Here is a 14,864-nt window from a genome sequence, read left to right as displayed (position 1 = left end):
ATAGCATTGTAACAAAAAGCAGTTTATTGTAATAGAAAGTCTTCCCTTCATATAATTGGGTAAAAGCCAGACTTGAGAATATCCTCAAAAGCAAGTAAATTGTGGGACATTGTCTCAAGGCTATAAAAAATGGGCCATATAATTAAAACTGATGTCACACATGCTATAAATCATAAGTAAAGCAAGAGGATGTATAAACATGTAAACTGTTTAACAAGTTTTGCTTTTTTAACACGGTGGACTCGTTTCACAGTCAGTGATGACTGCAACAGATTTTCCCGTGGTCTACACGGGTGATGTTGTAATGAATGAAATTAACCAGCGGGGGCGCTCGTTGCCTGTCTTCTTTTCATTGTTTGTGGTGTACCGTCGTTGTAGTCTGCACCGCAGGCGGTGAGAGCTGCTAGTCAGAGGAAAATGGCGGACGGTGTGGATCATATCGACATCTACGCCGACGTCGAGGAGGAGTTTAGCCAGGTAATAAATACATATTTTCCTACCTCGCTTATAGGTGTTAATTTTTTAATATCTGTATAATCTGCTATCTTTATTGTAACCTACAAAGTGGCGAGCTTTTGTGCCTAAAGAGGCTCTCTGACATACAAGGCCTTTTCAACATGCTGCAAGCCTGCAGCCTCTGCTATCGGCGTGCTTTGCAGACTTTTGTTTGTTCGTGGGGTTGTCGATATTTAACATGACTTTTCATGTATTTAGTGATTAATATGCACGCTGCAGTTGTTTCGTGATGTGCGTTGTTATTTATTCAAGTAAATGCTAAATGCAGCCGTCTTCACGGCGTAGCTTGGGTTCAGGCCTTGGCATGGTCGCCAGTGGCGGGCTAGCAAGCCAAACAAACGCACTTTCGTTAGCGAGCTGACATTGACTAATTCACAGCTATCACGCTGTCATGTCTAGTAAGTCTTTAATTTTTTAAGTTGATAAAGAGAAGTGTTAAGCTAAACCGAACGCCTTTAGGCTCTAAGGTTGTGTAAACATTTTCCAACCGACAATGGGCAGGCTAATAACTGACGGTAGGCGAATATATCGACGATAGGCTATCGTCGATATACTCGTCCAGTCGCCCAACCTTAGTAGGCTCTGAATAGTGTAGTAAACACGGCATGTTGTTAGCATGGATTAGGTCAATGTTGGGGCTATTCAGAAGATATTTTTCTCCACACGCCCCTTTTCTGTGACAAATCTTTTAATTTGTCCCAATTGGAGCAATTGTTTTCGCACAGGGTGCATAAATAAACCACTTCAAATTAATTTGATACGGATATAAGTTCTACGAAGCTTGCGACTGTCTGCTGATCACAAGTTTATGCTGTTTTTTCTTTTTCTTTCATCACCTAATTTACGTCTGCATGCTCTTGTAATTTGAACCCTTAGCATTTGTTGACTAATATCTCCTTTAACCTCTAAGATTATCAGTAATTGGCCGTTGTGCTTTGCAGTGTCTTTAAATTAGGATAGTTATATCAGCCATACTTTCTATCTGTGGCATTTTACACAGTGTTTATGTGTGGATTGTAAAATGTGATCGAAGTATTTAAAAAAAAAATCTTCTAACACTTTGGTCATTTTAGGAGTCTTGCCAACTATACTATATTTAACACCACAAGTAACCTTTATGATTATTATTATCATACTACAATCTGGATACACTGTGAAGCTTAGCCCTAAATTGACTTTTCCTGGTCAGCATAAAGCAGTTGCATGATCCTAGCGTTATTGAACTTGAATTGATTCAATAGTGAATTACATCTTTTTAATGAGTGCTGGTATGTTTTTCTGACAACTGCCTATTGCAAAAACAATTAAATCAGACTCAATTCAGTGGGAATTTTACACACCTGTCACAAGGAAACCTTTTTGTACAATGTGATGGTGAAAACCAATATAGGTTTGCTATTCTGGTGTTGGTGAGGAAACTGATTCAGAATCAGATCAGACATAGACGTTGATAGATTATATCCTTGGTGTTAATAACATCAAATCATTATCAAGCTCTAGATATTAAGTGCTTCACTGATCTGTTCTTGCATTCTTAATACAGGAAGCTGACTACCCAGTTCATGATCAGATCGACCTGTATGATGATGTAATATCCCCATCAGCCAATAATGGTGATGCTCCAGAAGACCGGGATTACTTGGATTCACTGCCAGCCCCAGGTGGCACAGAAGGAGGGAAAAGCGCCCCGCCCAACGTGGTGTACACCTACACTGGAAAAAGAATAGCCCTGTACATAGGAAACCTCACATGGGTGAGTGTCAGATTGTCTAAAAATTGGACTGACAAATTTAATTGTGATCCATACGTGATGCCATTTTGCTTGGGGTTGTTTTTGCAGTGGACAACAGATGAGGACTTGACAGAAGCTATCCGGGTGATAGGCATCACAGATGTGCTGGAGATAAAGTTCTTTGAAAATAGAGCCAATGGCCAGTCAAAAGGGTGAGGTCTTTATTATTTTATTTCTGTAACAGTTGCACTAAGTCAAAGACTATGTTAAGTATTTCGTATTAGGAGTACAGGGTGGGATCACACTGAGTCAGTTTTATGATTATATTACCACAAAGCTGCTGTTTCTAAAGACATAAATATATTCTTCATTGTCAGTGACCTTGTTTAGATATTACTATCAGCTCAGAATTTCACAGTGCATTGACGTTTATGCAATCAAATATCTGACTGTATGCCCTCTGCGTGTGTTTTCCAGGTTTGCTCTGGTGTGTGTTGGTTCAGAGGCATCCTCCAGAAAGTTAATGGAGCTGCTGTCAAAGAGGGAGCTCCATGGTCAGAATCCCATTGTCACACCATGCAACAAGCAGTCCCTCAGCCAGTTTGAAATGCAATCACGCAAAAGTAAGTAGGGCAAGTGTGCACATGGTTTATTTATCCGAAGAGATCAGTACTGGTTAAAGGAAGTTATGTATAAAATTTGCACATGTTGGAATGTGTGAGTTATTCTGAAGATGAATATATTTGACTACCCAATACATCACATATGTTACATGACCCGTGTTTAATCTTAGCATATGTATGAACTCATACATGTAATTTATTCTTGTTTCTGTCTCTTAGCCAGGTGCACATATTGATTAATGATTACGTATGAAATGAGTTTATATTTTATCTTTTCACAGGTACCCAGACAGGCCAGATGTCTGGGGAAGGAAAGGCTGGTCCTCCTGGTGCTGGACCCCGTGGCGGTTTCCCCATGGGCAGCCGAGGGAGAGGCAGGTTCCCCGGACCACCTGGCCCCGGAGGAGACCGCTTCCCTGGTCCTGTAGGGCCTGGGGGTCCTCCACCACACCTTCCTGGTTAGTTTGGCAAGAAGTGTTGGTAGTATGGGGCAACACTCAGTTACTTGATAAATGAACATTGATATTCAAAAATTCATCATCAAAAATAAATTGGGGGCAGAAACGTTCCAAATCAAGGGATTGGGTCGTTTTTAATGCTGAGTGGGTTTAATACCAAAATAAGTTTGTTCTTCAACCACATTTCAGAGGGATATGTAGTTGAATTTGAGGTGGATACATTTGTTTTTGGGACTTGGCAGTCAAAACGAGTTCATGGGTGGATGTGTTGTGGATATAAGCAAATCCATAAAGACACACAGCTCACAAAAAGTGCAACCTGTCATGTATGGATCCACCACAGCTGGCAGAGGTTATGTTAAATCACATATTGAACTTTGTAGGTCAGTTTATTTCTGTTCAGTATTGTTGACTGTGTGATGATTTAAAAATAAAATAAAATACATATAACGTTACAGCGCAACAGATTTAAAGTCACAAGTGTTTTAAAAACTTGGACGTTCTGCTTTGTATCTGGCAGTGCTGCTCAGGTAGCACAGTCTAGGCATTGCTGTTACTCACACTTGCATGGGATCATGGCTCATCTGATCTAGTATGTTTTTTTTACTATTGCGGGATCTCTCATCTCTCCCTTGGCAGGGCTTTCTTTGCATGTTTCCTTCTTTGTCTGGTTTGAATTTTTGTCTCACTTAACCTCAAGTTGAACAGTTGATCCTTCTCATGGTGTGGTTTCCTGCTTGTGAAAATTTCCAGCACCATTCCTTTACTTAGAGGTTTTCTCAAAGCTTGACTTGGTACGCTGCCAAACTTACCTCTTTACAAATCTTGGCTTGGCTGCTTTTCGGAAGCAGTAAGAGAATGGAGTAGCAGGCTGTTGTCCATTCCCCTTTTTCATATCTCTTCTTTCGCTTAGTGGCTGGTGCCCCGTCCCGCTGGGCTGTGACAGGCCTTCAGTTAGCAGGTAGAGGTTTCTGAAGGGAGGAGTTGTGATTGGTTTGCTTTTTTCCCCATTAGGCTCGGGCATGAGACCAGATCTGGTTAGGCACCAAGATGACCCTCTGATGGATATGAGTTTCAATCCCTTCCAGCCGGGGGGCAGGAACGGGAGCTGGCGTAGCAGAGGTGAAATACCTCGATTAATCTAATTGATTTATTAGATGGCCTTATAATCCTAGCTTTGGCTTTTTATTGACAAATTAAACTGTCACATTTACTGCCCCAAGGCAGCTGATCTTCATTGCTTACTCTGAATTGACAGTTTACATTATTTGCCCCACATGTGACAGCATTTTAAATTTTAAAACATTTTTACTGAAAGAAATAAACATGTGCTTTGTTCTTTTGAGCAAAAGTCCATTTCAGGTAAATTAGTTGTTTCAGGTGGCGTAATGGCCCAATGTCAAGAAAATACTTCTTTTTAAACTGTTTTGGAAAAATTCTTCTGGAAGGTTTGTAATTGATGTAAAGCAGTCAAACTCCTTAGTTCCAAATTGCAGTTTATACACTGTATATACTCTCTTTAGGGCTTCTGGAAACTTATAGCAGTGCATCTTCTGAGTCAAGTGTTAATGAGAAGGGTCCAGTCCAATACAAGGCCTTGTTTAATTAAAACGGCAACGCCTGCTTGAAACTATAGCTTCTCATCTGTTCACTTTCCTTTTGATTTATTTTTCAGTGTCATTTGTGACCTTTTTTCGTCAATTGTTGTCCTGTGCAGCAATGGCTTTCTTTCATCTCTGTGTCACTGTCCCTGCTTTAAATTGCCATTTGGTACCTAAAGGTATCCCTGTACAAAAGTTACATGGAAAAATACAGGCTGCCACTAGACTTCAAAAATGAGCCCACAAATCGACTGTGCCAGTATACATTTTATGTTTTCAGTTTGCCAGTTACTTGTTCTTGTAGAAAAAGGTGGAGAGCTTAGTCTGTGTCATTCTAGACAAGAAATTTTGGTTTACTGGAGCTTACTACTTTCATGTTTTTGTTTTTTTTTTTTTTTTTCTGGTCTTTTTTTGTTAATTTGCTGTTTTTCTAGGTGGCATGCAGGGACCTCCACGCCCCCCACCTGGTCCACCAGGTCCCCCTGGACCTCCAGGACCACCTCCAGGCCAGGGTCTTCCACTTCCCCTGGCTGGGCCTCCAAATCGTGGCGACAGGCCTCCTCCACCTGTTCTCTTCCCTGGGCAGTTTGGCCAGCCACCACTGGGACCCCTGCCTCCAGGTCCACCTCCTCCAGGTTATGGCCCTCCACCTGGTCCCCCACCTCCTCAGCAGGGCCCACCCCCTCCAGGACCCTTCCCACCCCGTCCTCCTGGACCTATTGGCCCCCCTATGGCATTGGCTCCACCACCACATCTGCCAGGTCCCCCGCCAGGTGGCCCACCACCAGCGCCGCATGTGAACCCTGCCTTCTTTCCTCCCCCTGGCAGCAACAGCATGCCACCCAATGATAGCCGAGGTCCACCGGGACCAAATGACCCATACGGCCGCCCTCCACCATATGAAAGAGGAGATTATGGGCCTGGAGGCCGGTAAGAACAATTAGTGAGAAGAACAACAAATGAAACCACTATATATACACATTCAATATGGGGTTCTTGTTTGTGCTCAGGTAGCTTAGAACTTGGATACTATGAATTAGTTGCTTGGATTAAAAATAAATTATTGCTTGATCCTTTTTTTTCTGTTATTTTTTTAGGGACATGGACACATCACGGACTCCTCTAAGCGAGGCAGAGTTTGAGGAGATCATGAACAGGAACAGAGCCATCTCCTCCAGTGCCATATCTAGAGCAGTTTCTGATGCCAGTGCAGGTAAGGCAAATGGTGATATATTTCCAGTACATTTATATAAGTGCGTTTACATGTTGTCAGTAAGGGAAAAATTAAAAGAAGTAAAAGAGCCCTGTGATAGACCAGTGTGTACCCCGCCGCTTGCCCTATGACACCTGGAATAGGCTCCGGCCCCCCCTGCGACCCTGGTAAGGATGAATGGAAGAGGATGGATGGATGAAAAGTTTACTCCACTGTTTTCTCTTTTTAGGTGATTATGGCAGTGCTATAGAGACTTTGGTGACAGCCATCAGTCTGATTAAGCAGTCCAAAGTGTCTGCAGATGACCGCTGCAAGGTCCTCATCAGTTCTCTGCAGGACTGTCTCCATGGCATTGAGTCAAAGAGCTATGGCTCTGCGTCAAGGTAAGTCTGTTAAATATTACACTGAAACAGGTAGTTAACATACTTGTGGACTAAAAGAAAATGTAGGTATTTGCCCTTTATTAAAAACTTCACAACTGTAACTTGATGTTCGTTTGTCTCTGCAAGGCGAGAACGTTCCAGGGAACGTGACCACAGTCGCTCAAGAGAAAAGAGTCGACGACACAAATCTCGTAGCCGAGACAGGCATGAGGACTATTACAGAGAACGCAGTCGGGAGAGAGATCGTCATCGTGAGAGGGATCGGGACCGTGACCGGGAAAGAGAGAGGGAGAGGGAATACCGGCACCGTTAGCCGGAAAGGAGGTGGGTACCAGTTTTAATTTTTTGTGTATTTTTCAGTATCTTTGTCTTAAACTTTGAGGCAAACTAATTTAGGCTCAGACGGCATGGCAGAAACAGAAAGTGGCACAGTTGAGATTTAAAGTCTTCTGTTTGCACACCTCCTCTCATTGGATTCATTGGCTCTAGATAAATCCCAAAGCCAAATCCTACTTACACCCATCTAACAGTTAAACATCTGATAATGGATGTTATCATCAAAATATTAAGTTATTGCATGAGGAGAGGAAGAGGTATGCAAAGAAAAGGCTTTCAAAACTCAGTCCTCTGTCTTCAGGTAGGTATAAGGTAAGTCAACTTAAACCATATTTCTTCAGTGGTAATCACAATTTCTATTGTGTATATTGTGTCACAAAATGTGCAAAATACACACTTGATGTATTCACTTTGGCACAGTGAAGTCTGTAAGTGTTGTATCTACGCTGTAGTCCCTTTGAAGTGAGAAAATACAAGTCACTGGATTTCTGGATGTATTTTGTACTCTTTGGTCTGCAGGCTTCAGAGGCTGGTAAATTACAAAGTTCACTGGTTGCTTTGGATATTACAGCAAATACATTTTTGAATAAAAGTTGTATGCACCTGTGCATGGCAAGAAAATAGCATATGTTACCTGTTGAGATGATTTTTGCAGTTACTCTTTTTTAAAATTTAAAGGGTTTTTACATCAATAAAGTAGAAATTATCAGAATTTTGGCTTTTACCAGGAACTGTGGCAAGTGGACCAAATGTGCCTGACTTTTATTATATCAACACTCAGAACTGCCATATTAATTATATGTGAATTCCCAAAGTTTGGTTTATCAGTGGACTTGTACTGGTCGCTTCAATCCTGATTGGCAAGATTTGGGTGTCACAATACTGTACAGCCATTTTTACAGTATTTCGTACCAATTAAGATTTTATATGGTCTGTTGAGATTGAATTGATTACACTGGTCTACTACTGACAAGGTGAACAATCTACATTTTGTAAATGTTTCATTCATAGTGTTGTACATATCCCAGTTTTAGTGTGTTATTTGAAAATATATCATTGTCCTGTGATATTTCAGAGAAGTTAAACATTTATCAGTGTCAACATCTTATGACTTTTGCCCCCTCCCCTCAAAAAAAAGAAAACAAAAAACTAATGTCATTGTGCCATATCTGCATGACAGTAATATCACCTGACATTTCACCTGTGTCAAGTTGAATGTTTTTATTGCATAGTGTTTGCTCACTTTTGTATAATTGCACCTTAACTTAAGATGTTGAGGTGAAGTGGAGGAGGGAAAAATGCCTGTCCCCTTGACATAATGATCTGTCAAAAAACATGTTACCGCATATCGAAATGCTGGTGTGGTTTTTACACGCAGTGTCACATCTAATCATTTTTGGAGACAAAGGTCAGCCTGGATTCAACAGTAGCTGAAATCAAATTGTTTGCAGAGTCTGTGTAATGAGAATTGTTTAATATTTCAAATCTGTGCATAATAACTTACATTATCATACTATTATGTTGACACAATTATTATTATTTTTTTTAAAGTGATTTAAAATTAAAGGCTAGCACAAGCTTAAGAAAATCAGTGTTTCCAGATCCTAAGCTCTTTGAGTCTGTGGAGCTCCCCTGAAGGGGTTACACTGGAGTTTTTTTTGTTTTTATTTAATTTAATTTAATTTTTTTTAGGCCGTTGTGGCGTTGACTCACAGTAATATAATTTCTGCATATGGATTGAAGTGGAGATCTTGCTGTACTATTAAAATGCTTTTATGCTAGTTGTTAAAATAGCACAAGTGTTCAGAAATGGAGTATATTCAATACAAGTTACATATATCCTCCATGTGCAGTCAATGTTAGACCTATCATAAAGGACTCCTTGTCTGTAACCATAACTGAGGCACAGCTGTGGTCACAGCCACTATCAGGCTGACAGTTTGTCTTCCAACAGCTTCAGTTTAAGAGCTCCTCTAGTTTCTGTAATAATGAATACCTGTGCCTCTACAGTCACAACTGAAAGTCAACTTACTCGTGTAGTGGTCAAAATTAGTATAATGCGATTTCATAATAGAGTTTAGCTTTGTTTTGGGGGGTTTTTTGTTATTTTTTTTACATGGATCAGAGAAAACATTACTGCGAGAGAACACAAACCTAGTCCAGGAAAATATTCTCAGTGTTAACCCTTAGAGGGCTCTGCATGATTCCGGTAAAGAAAGTCATAATTTTATGGGAGAACTTGTACTGGTGCATAACATTCATGACAGTGAGTTAGGCTTCAGCATCGAGTTTAATCGGTCGTCCAGTTTAGCAAAGAGATCATGCAGGCATGTGAGACTTTTGTCTATTTTTTTTTTAGTATTCTATGCAAGCGAATTCAATTTTAACTGGTTGTAGATGCATTTATCTGAACGTTCTTATTGCCAGCTTGCACTTAAAGTTGTTGATACAGAAATCATTAATAGTGTATTGCTCTTAAATGATTTGAGTCAACTATTTTAGGCTGCCTTTCTGCCCTGTGCTGGTTTTTGTCTGGGATTTTCAGAGTCAGGGTTTCACAAGTCGTAATGTAATCTCTTTGTCAAGATGCTTTCTTCCATTGCTTCAGTTGCACATTGAATAACCTGCTAACTTGAGGAAAGTTTTGGGGCTTCTTTGGATATAGTGTTTCAGCCGTTTTGGGTTTTTTGGCAAAGCTGTGCGATATCTACAGTATTGCATGTAAAGCAGACTTGAGTAGGTTACGTGGACCCTACAGCATCTCTGTACAGTTGCCCCCATTCCCAAACAATATCTGTCCTGATTTTAAATGTGCTTTATCCACTGAAGATATCTTCATGTATTTGCACTCAAACAGCATGAACTATGCTCCACCCATTGGAAAGATATTTATATATTCACATTGTTCCCTGTTTGTGTGCCTAGTTCTCTTATACTGGAAAATAATAACTGGGGTGGTTTAACTTATGGAGTTGCTGCATTTTGAAAGCAGCCAAAAGCCAAAAGAATGCAACTTAAACTTTAAAGGCAATTTGTCATGTAAATACTGGAGAGTTGTGTTGAATTTAGCTGTCAGTTCTAGCTTGTTGAGTTGATCTGGTCTCTGTTCCACAAAATTGTTCTTTACATGCTCACGTTTTTCCTGCAAAACCTTGTGTCCACCGGGAACCTCACAACAAAAGATTACATTTTGTCAAATACATAAGATTTTTTGGGTAAATTAACTTTCATTTTAAGTCCAAGTTTTAAAAAAATCAAACTAACAAATAAAATGTAAAAGTCGCTGTTGTCTCCTTTAATAGACATCTTGTTGTCATTGTTGGAGATCCTCTGTGGGCACAAGGCCTAATAGCCTATGGCAATGTGTCAAACACCAAAATGCATTTGAAGAATATTTATAAATTGTTGTTTGCGGTAAAAATGACTAAAGATCAAAATTAAGTGAGCAAAAATGTTGATGGTGAGATGTCCCAATTTTTCCATTGCACCGTGCCTTTGCATTTCTACTGATATTTGTGAGCTTGTTAAAGAGGAAAATAATTGAGATTGAGTGCCAAGTACTTTGCTCCTCTTCTTGTAGTGTGGCCGTTTGTTGTTTCGAGATATGCTTAACACTGTTTATCTGTTCATGTTTCCATGCAAGAACGCAGTGTTTGTACCAGGCTTAAGTTACTTTTATGCTTTCTCTTCAGCCTGTTTGTAGGTGTATGTGTGCTGGGGGGTACGGCCCTAATGTCCAAGCTATTTACACATGTCAAACCAGAGTCAAACAGTTTAGGTTATAGCTAATCAACCAGCCTTCATGGTCATAACATGGTTGAAATATAATTCATGTCCTTAACTTTGGCCTTTGGCCAGAATGTAGAACAAGAAAATATTTGACTTTTTAGCTGAGCTAAGGCAAATGGACATGGTTTTAGTTCTTAATATTTAGCCCCACAGTTACTAGAGTATATAACACATGAACTGTTAGTTGGTGAAAAAGAAGATGTGTACCTTTTTCATACCCAATGAGCTCTCTGAGTAGTTTTCTGAAATGTCATACACACATAATTAATGACAGTGAAAGATTAGATGGCAGTCTATAAGCTAGGCAGTGGAGTGTTGGAGCAACCTTATTTGCCGAGCCTTTTGTAGCACATGGCCAAGTTAGTGGACTGAGACTATTTCATGGGCTGCTTGACCCTGGTTTGGCTCTGTCCCGTTTCATTTCCATTCTGTATTAACTGACACACCTACTACACATTTTAAAGTTTTATATGGAATATAATGAACCTGACATAAATGATTTGTTAGGCTGGTAATTTAAATGTTTCACCCTTGAGAAAAGTTCAGTTATGTCAAGTGTGATGGTGGGAGGAGTACTGAGATGTGCAATGTGGCTGTAAGCTCAACTGCTTTTGTCTGCAGGCATATACTATGTAAAGAAAACCTTTCAGATTATGAAACCTATCAAATTTCATTATGCATTTGAATCCATTAAACAATGTAAAAAAATCGCCTGTACTTACTTGAATTTTGGTGTAGATACCAGTTCTATTTGGCTTCATTTCAGCGTGTGAAGCAAAATCTCTTAATCATGGTTCAGTCATTTTAATGTTGAAACAGCAAGTTTGAAATGACTTTCTTTATCACAATTTTTGTCATTTCATCTTAAAATTTGTACAAATTTCTGGTAAGGTGCTTTAAATTGTGTAGAACTGTAATCCCACTGCTGCTGTCCTTTACAATTATGGTTAGAGGTAGCCTTTTCTGACTCCTGTACTTTGCATGCTCAACTTTGTCTATGCAAAGCATTACAAGCACAAAATATTCCATCTTCCTGACTTTGACCATGTTTGCGACACCGTAAAAATCACACTGTCATATTTTTTTCTGTCTTATTAAAACTCTTGGTGTGCTTGGGCAGGAAAAGTTTCACTAGATGTGCCGTATGTGCTTTTTCCTTCATAGCTGTTTTTTGATGGATGACTGTTTTGGTCCTTTGTCTTTTCACTTTAATATACAGCTTAAAAAAAATTGCAACCATGGTTTTCTCTGGTATTTGCCACAGTGAGTAAAATTTTCAGTGTACCCCATTATGTAATCTGCTGGTTATAATGAAAAATACTGAAATGTTTGAAAGGTAAATCCCTATTGCTATAGTTAAAGACTTAACAAAGGAAATAACCTTTTAGCTCAGGTCTTCCAATAAAACTGCCTGTAAGTTTTAAAGGTTATTTATTTCTGTTTTCTGCACTTTATAGTCCTCTGAGAGCCAAATTAATTGAAACGCTATAAGTAAGACTTAATATTCTGAAGGTATTACTTAATGTTGATGCAGGTACACCATTTAATAATATTGTAAACAAGATGAAATGGTCATACACAATTTGGCCATTTAGACACAATAACCATCGTCCCTATTATCCATCCCGGAATTTGTAATTCTGTAACAGAACAAACAAATTTGCCCCAGGTATTTAAATGCATTTACATATGGTTATCAATATTTTTATGTCTAAAAGAGTTACGTGCCACATGCAAACATCTGTACATGTGTATATACGTGTATATGCATGTACATACTTTGAAATCCATGTTTCTGGAGTTGCAGGGCAGACTTGACGAAAGATTGAAATACTTTTCTTTGTGTGTGCGTGTACATACTCATAGAGTTCAATTTAAATTCTTGAATGTTAGCTGTTGAACTGTGCATGATATGTTTCTGTGTCTGTGCTAGGGTTGGGGACAATACACAGCCAACAGAGTGTTAAGAGTAGCAGTTAATTACCATAGTGTCAGTTCTGCCACGTGTAAGAGACTTCTCTGTCCACACTGCCTTTGCTAAGATAAAATGACTTGAACAAACTACAACCTCGTGGCTCAGAGTGACAGTGAATTGAACCCAGCCCTGGTGTAAACTCTGTGTATGTAGTTTAGAGGTTTAATGATGAGTGGGGAAAATGTTCACTGTTGGGCTGGCTCCAAACCAAACTCCACCCTTCGTTTTGACACCTTTCAGCTTACGAGGATCAAGGATGGATGGAAGGAAAAGGAGGAACTCTTTCAGTGCACCACTCCCTGCCCTCTGTGCATGACCGGACAGGAACACAACTACCATCACTTCCTCCACCCCCTTCATTTCTCCTCTCCTATCCTTCTCCACCCATCCTTCTCTCTGTCTGTTGTCTGCCTGGTTTAAGAGCAGCGGATGGAAGACCCTGACCTGTGTAAGGCTATGTTATCCAAACTTCTATACTCATGGTAACTAAAGATGACAAAAGAATCTTTCCAAACAGCTCTTTTATTTTTATGATGTTTTATTTGACATGAAAAGTAAGGGTGATGCTTTTTTGCGACTTATAAATAAATAAATGGCCTGCACGATCTCCAAATAGAAGACACAAACATTACACCCTTTTGTTGTTGTTTTTTTTTTTTTCTTGTTCTTTGGCTCGCTGTATTGTGTGTATATACAGTTTAGAGATCAGTTTTTATAAGGTATGTGCTTGATGTTTTCTCCCCTACCCTCACTCTCTCGTTCTCATTTATTCTTTTCATGGCTAGTACGTTTGTAAATGTCTCTGCTTTTTGATTAAAATTAGATGGTGTTGTAATAAAAAATGTTTACTGAGGTACACTCTGCATTCAGTGAATTCCTCTACATGTTTCGTTCATTTATATTAAATGTATATACTGACTTAGATTTTTTTATTATTATTTGTTTTGTTTTGTTTTTTACATTGGTAAATGGCAAGGATGTAGTCACTTTGGTTTGTTTTTCTTATGTTGCATTGCGTAGTCAACATGCTGAACCAAAAAGAGAAGACCCCGCTGTTTGGAATGGTTTTTGATGGTGGGTTATTTTGTAATTCCGCTGAATAATTATCACTGAAACACCGTATGAACAAATTGTCTTTTACTTCTGTCATATAATGGATTTAAAAGCAGATTTTAATTCCAGCAGCCTTCATGGTTGAAGCTTGAGTGCAAGTGTTTATTCCTTAATTGGGAAGTATGAACCAGTTTTTTGTTATATGCCTTTCACTTTAGATGTTACATGTTTTATGTATTTGAATTTTGAAGGCTTTTTCCCTTTTCCATGATAGATTTAAATAACTAAACCATGAACAAAATGCGTTTTAACTTGTCGGTACAGTGTAAAACATTCTGCCACCTGTCATTTTTAATGTTTTGCATGTTTGTCGAAATGGACAGACAGCAATTTGTTGAAGCTTTTAGGGGTTTTTTGTTTTATTTGTTTGTTTGTTTTTCATGTAAGGTTGGGAAAATAGCAATGACTGGTTTAGCTTTTACTCAGTTTTATTATAATTTACAATTATTTAAAAAAAAATAATTGTAAATTACATTGCCACAGCTTTCCCAGCACACGATATAACACAATTATACCACCAGTTTTTAAAATGTGAGTCAATGGAAATCAGGAAATTACAGGTATGTTGAGGTTTGATGCTACAGTGTGTCATCGGGTGTCTTAAATGCAAATCAATATGAATAGAGCGCAATAACATGGTGCTTTTGTATGGTTTTTAACGAGAACAAAGTTGCATGCAGAAAATGTAACACATTTTTGTGAAATTATCGCCATTGGTGAAATTTTTAATTTGCTCCCAAAAAATCTGAAACTTGTGTTCGCACCTTGTCTTTTGGGGGGGGTTCTTTTAATAATGTCATTTCAATTTCAGTCCGTAACAATTTAGAAAATGCCTTATTTTCAAACGTAACCAGTGAATGTAAAGATTTTGGATTCAGAATCATAGCAGGAATTTGAATGACAGGCTGTGCAGGAAACAGTACCAGCATCTTTTGAAACCATCATCTTGCTCTTGAAGTGTATTCTTTTTCAGTATACTTCAGAAAGTGACTTATTGGGGAATGTAAGTGCCTTTGCTCCGTATCCTTGCAGATTCACTGGAAGTGTGATGTAATGTAAACAAAATGTAAATTGGATTTTGATATTAAAAAAAAGAAAAAAATGGGACCTTTTTGAATATAATGA

At 38.9% G+C, this 14,864-nt stretch overlaps 1 protein-coding gene across 2 annotated transcripts; it reads left to right on the top strand.

Moving 5' to 3' along the window:
• Positions 1-321: 321 nt before the first annotated feature.
• cpsf6 (cleavage and polyadenylation specific factor 6) lies at positions 322-14,841 on the top strand. Of its 2 annotated transcripts, XM_005451662.4 has the most exons (11): positions 322-477; positions 2,060-2,269; positions 2,357-2,460; positions 2,726-2,871; positions 3,153-3,329; positions 4,344-4,451; positions 5,365-5,860; positions 6,028-6,143; positions 6,373-6,526; positions 6,653-6,850; positions 12,867-14,841. In XM_005451662.4, the coding sequence occupies exons 1-10, from the start codon at positions 418-420 to the stop codon at positions 6,837-6,839; spliced, it is 1,758 nt and encodes a 585-aa protein (XP_005451719.1). In that variant the 5' UTR covers positions 322-417; the 3' UTR covers positions 6,840-6,850; positions 12,867-14,841. The 2 variants fall into 2 exon arrangements, with proteins under 2 accessions (XP_005451719.1, XP_003445012.1); XM_003444964.5 differs by lacking the exon at positions 4,344-4,451.
• Positions 14,842-14,864: the final 23 nt, after the last annotated feature.

This window comes from Oreochromis niloticus, linkage group LG17, assembly GCF_001858045.2.
Source record: "Oreochromis niloticus isolate F11D_XX linkage group LG17, O_niloticus_UMD_NMBU, whole genome shotgun sequence".
In the NCBI taxonomy this organism is placed as follows: Eukaryota; Metazoa; Chordata; class Actinopteri; order Cichliformes; family Cichlidae; genus Oreochromis; species Oreochromis niloticus.
This window is presented reverse-complemented; position numbering and strand designations above follow the sequence as displayed.

What these genes read in the sequence shown, in the direction of transcription:
- cpsf6 (XM_005451662.4), top strand. Translation starts at nt 418, where the DNA reads ATGGCGGACGGTGTGGATCATATCGACATCTACGCCGACGTCGAGGAG. An exon ending in GATTATGGGCCTGGAGGCCG is followed by an intron (nt 5,861 to 6,027) that starts GTAAGAACAATT and finishes TTATTTTTTTAG; the next exon opens with GGACATGGACACATCACGGA. An exon ending in AGTTTCTGATGCCAGTGCAG is followed by an intron (nt 6,144 to 6,372) that starts GTAAGGCAAATG and finishes TTCTCTTTTTAG; the next exon opens with GTGATTATGGCAGTGCTATA.